The following is an 8214-nucleotide window of genomic DNA, read 5'->3' on the forward strand; positions in this document are numbered from 1 at the left end:
AAAAAACAAAATGTTCTTCATTCCATAATCTTCATTCATCATCAAGTGTAAAACGTCAAGGAACCTGAATAATTAACATCCAATGCTGTCATTTAGGGGAGAAGAAACAAGATATATAAGTCACAAGAGGAAAGACAAATAACTATAGTGAAAATATGAGCTCAATTAGGCATAAAAAAGACACAAATTTATAATTTGAAAATTGAAATTGGAAATGTAGACAAAAGGTTACTCACCAAGTTTCATTCTCCAAGATGTGTTAAAACATAATTGTCTTTTGGTGAATTGGAAGGGCTCTCACAATAGCTAATTGTTTTGGATCGTCAGCTAACCATTTAATAGCTTAGCTTTAGCTCATTGTTGTCTATTAAGATCTGGTATCAAAGCTGCCTCACGTAATACTTCTTGAATATCTTCATCATCAACTTTACCATCCATTTTTTCCACCATTCGGTTAAAAGAGTTCGTCATTTTATCCAAAGAAGTTGTTATTCCTTCTTTTTCTCCCATCTTTCTCTTGTGAGGATGTGTGCCAGAAGAAGTCGAACCTTGTCTTTTTCCTTTTGTATTAGAGTTTGGTTCTTCTAAATCTATGGCAGTAGCACCTAACCCCATGAATTCCACTTCATTTGTTTCTCTACTCATCGCTTCATCAGCATCCATAGCAGTTTCAGCTCCATGACCGGTGGCTCTATCTTTAGCACACAAATCCACTATATCATCCCAATTTTGAAGCACCTTGTATCGAAACGGTTTAGCCGATTTATGCGACTGGAAAACAAAGAAAAAGTCAAATCCAATCTTCTTTGAATAACAAATAGCAACATATTAAAGAATACTTACAGTGCAATATTCATTCCAAGCATTTTCATTCTCAACTGTGATCATGTGCTTAGTGCCATCCCAATCAAATCCACTTTGGCCAAGGATGTCACTTACAATACCATACCACGATCTCCATAATTTGATACGGTTTTTGACATTATCTGATGTGACATTAACATTGAAGCTTGTAGATAACACTGCGGCTGCAACATTCAATGCTGACCTTTTCCAACCTTCGTCACCCTTGTTGCCCAAATTCCTTTGATCTCTAAGTACATCAGCCAATACATGTTCCATTTCCAAATTCCATGTAAAATAACTTCTTGTTTCCTCATTATTTTTTCCTAAAACTTTTCTTTTGTCTGTCATCTTTTCATTAGATGACTCCATTGAAGTTAATGTCACTTATTCAACATGCACATAACAAATAGTAGATATGACCTACTTTATTCATTTGACTAGTCCACTGCACAATCATAGAAAATATTTCAAGCAAAGTTTTTATGCAATAGCTAAGTACATAAAAGTCTATCTTCAATAGAAAAGTACAATAGTAACAAAGCACACAAAGTTTGTCAGCAATAACAAATTACATTTTAAAAAGAACTATCCCTAAGCAAAGTTTCTCCTAACTTGATAGTTAGCAAACATATTCATAGCTAATGTATCTCGAAATCTTGTCCATTCCTCGGTAGCTTGAATAGTTGTGATATCATCTATGACATTATTTTGAACTTGTTCCCTTGATTGATGGACTAACTCTTCATCAACAACAGATCAAAATTCTAAGTCTTGAACTTCTAAAAGTTGATCAGTTTGTTGTTCGTCTCTTATGAAATTGTGTAACACAAAACAAGCATTGATAATTCTTATTTGTGTCTTTATATCAAAAAATGAAGGAGTTCTTAATATACTCCATCTTTTTTTCAAGATCCCAAATGACCTTTCTATTGCATTTCGGGCACTTGCATGACGAAGATTAAATAACTCCTTATAACTTTGAGGGGTGTTTCCAATCCACTCATTGAGATGATATCTAGTCCCTCGATATGGTGCTAAAAATCTCGGACCATTGGTATATCCCGCATCCACAAGAAAATACTTACCTACAATGTTTAAAATAACAAACATAGACTTAAACTAGACCAAAAAAAAAGAAAAAAAATTATTTCTAAGAAATATTACCAGTTGGAATTTCAAGTTTGTTTTGACGACGTAACGCATCTCGTAATACTTGAGAATCTCCTGCAGACCCTTCCCACCCAGGTAACACATGAATAAACTTTAAATCTGGACCACAAGCAGCTAACACATTTGTAGAGACATCACCCTTTCTATTACGATATCTAGGTCTCTCATCAGGAGAAACTGTAACCGGAATATGAGTCCCATCAAGTGCTCCAATACATCTCTACAAACAAGACAATTTTTTTAGATTCTAAGAAAATTTTATAATTAACTAATTTCTCCTAACAATTGATAAACTTACCTCAAACCATCTCCACTTGTTTGCTTCCGCACCTTCTAAAGTACAGGGTTGAAAATTCAAATAGTCTTTGCTCACTTTCATTACCGCTCTCAAGACATCATTGAATTGCCTACTTATGGTTTCTTTAGATGTACAATAACTAAATTGCACTACCCTATATTTTAGGTTGTGAGCAAGGATATGTAAAAACATTGCTATTGCTTCAGTTGTTGGAACATTTCTTGTTCTTACTAATCCATTCTTGTAAAATTCTACAAAGGTTAAAAAATGCATTTTTACTAAGCCTCAATTGTTCAATGCAATCTTTATTTGTTCCTCTATAAAGACGATTAAGGAAGCTGTGACGTTCTAGTTCCCAATTACGGGTTGGTTCCTTAACAAAATAGTTATTATGATACCATGTCACTACACCAATGACCATATGAACAACACATGCAGCAGCTAATAAGATTATCTTCTTATACTCTTCTCTTTTACGTTTTCTTGAAGTCATTGCAGTGTCAACTATGCTATGATCCATTTCTTCTCAATCCAAACTGCATGATAATGATATAAGATGATATGTGCATATATTATTTGGAGATTTAAAACAAATATCTAGGTAAAAGATGTAAAACAATAATACTAGTGCAATACAAAGATGATCAACTAAAAACAATGATACTATTAAATCATGTCTTAATTTAATATTAGCCTGGTTATTATTTCCTCTGGTCCATGTTGGTTTTTCAACTTGGATGTTTTTCATACTATCTCTGCATTTTTGTCGATTCAGAATTTCTTCTATATACTCCGTCTTATACATATTTCTTCATGTTTCAGGAAATCATTGATTAGGTTAGGAGCCAATATGCCTGCGAGAGCAGAACGCATGGCTCGGAGGAGTGATTTTGATCAATACACCCCTTGTTGCAGTGGGGAAACCTACGATGTTGTTATATATTGTGGGATTATTGACATTTTGCAGGATTACGATATCAGCAAGAAACTGGAGCATGCTTACAAGTCTTTACAGGTTGACCCTTCATCAATCTCAGCTGTTGATCCAAAGCTTTACTCAAAAAGGTTCTGGGATTTTGTGGGTAGAATATTCATTGAAGACTGGTAATAGTAACTAGAAAAAGGTTCAAACATTAACATGATGGGAGAGTTTTGATCTGAATGTCCAGAAAATAGCTGAAAGAAGAATCCATTGTTTGGAGTTGGAGAGCTTGTGGTTGACGGTTTGATTCACGGACCACTGTTTATGTGGCTATGACCAAGGGAGCTCACCTGAATGCACAGGTTGTTTTCATGGCTGAATTTTGAATGTACACAGCCATGATAATGAAGGCAGGGAGATCTTTGTACATGGAGGATGATAGAAATGATCTCTGTCTTTTTTCTCTTTGTTTTTTTTTTCCATGAAAGGGAGCAGGGTTTGTGGATTCTTTTTTGTGGTCACAAATAGGATATGAATATGATGTGAAAAATGATTGAGGAGACATGAAAATGTTTCTCAGAGATTGGATTCAAAATGCGTGGATAGTTTTTTGTTAATAAAAGAAAGTGTACAGTTCATTTAGAAAGGATAGATGGTAAATTTCTCTTCTTTTTTCCTCGGGAAGTTGGCAATTTCTTGTTTAATTTGAGATATTTTGGAGACAAGGTTGAGATATTAATCAATTAACAACTTAAATGCTTCCTCTGTCAAATATAATACAGTATATAATTGGAAGGCAGAGAAAATGAATACAATATATAATGGATCACAATATCACGTTCACAAGCAACAATATTTATCAAAGCAAACCAAATTACTACTTCAATTAAAATATAGGAGTATCAATAAGAAGCATGCATCAAGGAATGTAAATAAAAGAGAACATAAGTTATGTAGAAAATAAAAGACAACACACAACAGTCATTCCAATGAAAACAACTTAGCCCACGCATTTCATATTATTTTGTAAGATTAATTAGATACCTCTCCAGCGTTCACCGTAATGGCATGCGGAGTAAACCAAGATCCTGGCCCTGCAAAAAGATTCCATTAGAGGATACCATCACATGCACAAGAAATTCAACCTTTAACTTCATGAGTGAAACAAAGGAGATCGTGCACATTTTTTTCAAATAATATAACATGTAGATATCCAATAGAACAGTGGACACAAGCAAATAAGAAATTAGCATATTCAGGACAAACAAAAATAAAATAAAATACACATAAGAAATGGGAACAACAGCACATGACACACGGGCAAAAGAGTAATTTTGAAAATCAGGGAATCGATAACCCGATGGAAAAGGTCCCAACTCCAAAATTATAGTTCAAACATATAGATAAATAAAAAATATTTAAGTACAATAACAATTAACAGGTATCACAAAAAGGTAGATAGTTCCATTGCATTTATTTGATTCTTTTTTTGTTTTGCAGTTGTCAATTGCAAACCTGAAAATTCCAGCATTGTTACTGGTTAGCAGAAAGCTCTACATCTGCCAATTGAATAGTTAACATTGTTACTTGTTATTCCAGCATTGCTTAAAACCTATTTATTTATTCATTCATTCAGTTTTAGCATATTCTTTTACCCTTACACCTTTTCAATTTTTTCATTTTATAGTTGAGAAAAGAAAATGTTGCTTAAGCATTAAATTGTTTTGTTTGCTATTGTGGTAATCATGTTCAGGAAAGGCTTTCTGGACTTCCTAGTGGCAGTGCATTGTTTGTAGAAGCTATGACATCTCAGCAACTTATGCTTTCCATTCAAGAGGAGGATTTCATAGAATTGAATGATATTGCATGAATTGATTGACTTTAAGAGATAACTGGTAAGAAATTAGTATTTTTCAGTCAGTTGAAATTAGTATTATTAATCATAACTGCTTGCAAAGAATAATTGAATGTGCCGACACTAGAATACTGCTCCTCGATGTATAATGCAAAAGGTTTAAAATTAGTGATAAAAAATAATTAAAAATAGTGGATAAGTTAGATGATAATTGAAAATTTAATAGTTTATAAATATAAAATGAAATGAAAAGATTTTTAATTTTCTTACTGAATTTCAGAATTCGTTACTGTACATATTTTTAGAAGATAATTATTTTATCCTAAAAATTAGAATTGTAAATTTTTTTACTTCTAATTTTAATTTTTTATGAAATTAATTAAATAAATGAATTTATACTATAATTTATTGGTTTCGTATTGTAAAAATTATATATCTATATAAAAATATATAAATGGGGCATTTACTTTTGATGTCCATTTTTATTTAATAGATTTTGCTCCAAAATTAATTAAGAAATTATTAGTTCCTTCTCTTCCATTGCTCATGCACCCAACCTCAATTGTTATCACAGTAAATAAATTAAGGAACAAGTAATTTATCTAATATTTATATCTTTTGTTATATTTGTGGGACCATCAGAATTTCCTCTCTCCACTATAGTAGCAAGACCTATTCGTTACTGTTTGTGCTACTTTCATTTTCCAATCTTGTTCAGGAGGCAAATCAGATGAATTCCAAATTGTAAGTGTTACAACATAATGATAGTTTATGAATTGACTTAACCTTCTTTGTACTTTTGAGGTTAAGCTGACTAATTTTATGTTCTTCATGGTATTTTTGTTTGGATAAATCTCTCCATAAATACTTATGAGAGAAGAAAATAAAAGAAAAAATGAAATAAGCTTCTCCATAAACTAAAACTAGTTCATAAACTAAAACTAGTTTATGCATAGGTTAAAAATTAGCTTTTGGAGAAGTAATATGAGAAAGCTTCTACTCATTAGCTTATGGAGAAGCTTTTTCTTTTTAATTTTCTTCTCCTATTAGTGCTTAAGAAAAGCTTATCCAAACAAGGTCCACTATATATTCTGCAATCTGGTATTGTGCCATATATATGGATGGTGGTTTTGGACATTTGGATTTGTGTAGTTGTTGTTAATAACAATGATGCTTATGCCTTTGGGCATGGGTTTGGACTAGTTGTATCAAACTATGTTTGTGTATTGGTATTTTGGGGGAGGATTTCCACTTGCTTACTGCATTTTTACATGTATATTATGTAACTGGTTTCATTTTATTGCTACATGTGAGGTATAACTATTCTGTTTTTTAAAGCCATTGCATTCTTTTTTTATTTTCTTATGTTTATGTCATTGTGGCCTTATTTTAAAAGCATGGTTTTGTTGTACTAATTATAAGTCACATCTAACTTCTGTTTGAGTTTTTCTTAAAGGCCGAGTGTGATGAGTTAGTTCAGCGTGTTGAGGCTTTGAAGGAAGAAAATGCTTCTCTCCGGTCAGAAGTAAATCGAATCAAGAGTGATTATGAGCAGCTAGTCTCCGAGAATTCAGCTCTCAAGGTAATGTTAGAATCTTATATTGCTACTTTTTGGAAATTGGAAGTTTTTAAATGGAGGGAAAGAAATGAAGAGGGATGGGATGGTGGGGTCATTATTTCCTCTTGCTCAAATGTCTAACTAAAGAAAGGAGAACTAAGGAACTCTCTAAAATAGTATTTAATGAGAATTAAGGCATAACATTCAAAACTTCAAGGATTCCATTTAACAATACTGGAACATAGACGTTAATAATAACAAGAGTCAAGTAATATAAAAGAGAAAAAAAAGTACAACAAAAAAGGGAAACATATGGTTGCCTATCTAAACATGACAGTGAAAGAAGGAATATAAAATAGAACATAGACCTCTCTTTGATGTGAACAGAGTAGAGACCACAGAATGGTGTGCCAAAGTTCTAGAGTGTGGGCATGTAGGGTTGTCTAGAAACTCCACTGGTATGCCATGAGTTGGCAGGAAATGCAGCTGATAGCTTTGGATCATGTTGTTTGTGTTGAAGAGAGAAGAGACTGGTGTTATTTAGCCTTTAAAAGGAATGAGTTTCACATAGGGCTTGGATTCTAATGAAATTAAAGGGGGGCAAGATCCTCCCCAAACAGAATGAAACAATATCATTCAGGGGTCGAGGCCAAAAAAGGAGGACTTTTGTGTCTAATGCAATAGAGGTCGTGTTGGCTGCTTTTCATTCATGGTGCTCCACTTGGGACAGCGAGCTGCAATGCAATGGGGTTCCACTTAGTGGCCCATATTCATGATGCGCTGCAATGCCATACCAGCACTAGAGAGTGTGATTGATTACTTTGCTGGAAGCTGATGACTTCTTGGGTTGCCATCTAAACACTAAAATGGGGAGGTAAACAGAGATTGGAATTTACCATTAAGGGAAATTGGAGAACACAAACAAGCACAGAGAGGAAAGATACAAATAGACATAAGGCTATGAAATAGCATAACATAAGAGAATGACTAATTTTATGTTATACGATAGGATTGTAGATTTGGGGAATTCGGCTTTGGCCCATGTGCCATCACCTTGATTTGGGGTTAAGGCTGCTCAATACTATCAGCCTATTTAAATCTCAATCCATTGAACCTGTGAGTTAAATGGATTAGATCAAGTTGACCCGTGAACCAATCCATTTGTAGGATTGTGTTATTTTACTTTTTGTTTCTTTTGTTGGAAGTTGATCTATTACTTTTTATTCAGAAGAATCAATGCTACAACATCTCTGAGGATACCTGGCAACAAGTTCTAGCTTTCAACAGGTTTACCTATGAAAGGACTAAATGCTTAGTAAAAACATAAACTAAAAAGAGATCCAAAACCAAAAAATGGAAAGCAAAGTTGGACAAATTTTAAAGGAAGCAATAGGGCATGTCTGCAATCCATGGTAGCAACAGGGTCTGTTCTGCCCATAACGCAAATAATTATAATGATGGGCAGCATAAAGTGGAAGTTGCAATCATGAAATCGTTGTTTAGATAAGAAGAGATGCTTCATAAAACAAACAGATCCAGAGTTGGTGGTAGTGGTTTGCTTCATA

General features: G+C 33.5%; 1 protein-coding gene across 1 annotated transcript; it reads right to left on the reverse strand.

Moving 5' to 3' along the window:
* Positions 1-354: 354 nt before the first annotated feature.
* On the reverse strand, positions 355-1122 carry LOC114405014. The gene is made up of 2 exons (XM_028367714.1): positions 844-1122; positions 355-771 (listed from the first exon to the last, which is right to left on the reverse strand). The coding sequence occupies exons 1-2, from the start codon at positions 1120-1122 to the stop codon at positions 355-357; spliced, it is 696 nt and encodes a 231-aa protein (XP_028223515.1).
* Positions 1123-8214: the final 7092 nt, after the last annotated feature.

The sequence above is a fragment of the Glycine soja genome, chromosome 3 (genome assembly GCF_004193775.1).
Source record: "Glycine soja cultivar W05 chromosome 3, ASM419377v2, whole genome shotgun sequence".
Taxonomy (NCBI): Eukaryota; Viridiplantae; Streptophyta; class Magnoliopsida; order Fabales; family Fabaceae; genus Glycine; species Glycine soja.

Excerpts from the sequence above, each read along its gene's own strand:
- LOC114405014 (XM_028367714.1), bottom strand. The coding sequence starts at position 1,122 with ATGGAACATGTATTGGCTGATGTACTTAGAGATCAAAGGAATTTGGGC. Across the intron at positions 772-843 it reads CTTGGAATGAATATTGCACT|TCGCATAAATCGGCTAAACC; the intron begins GTAAGTATTCTT and ends TTTGTTTTCCAG.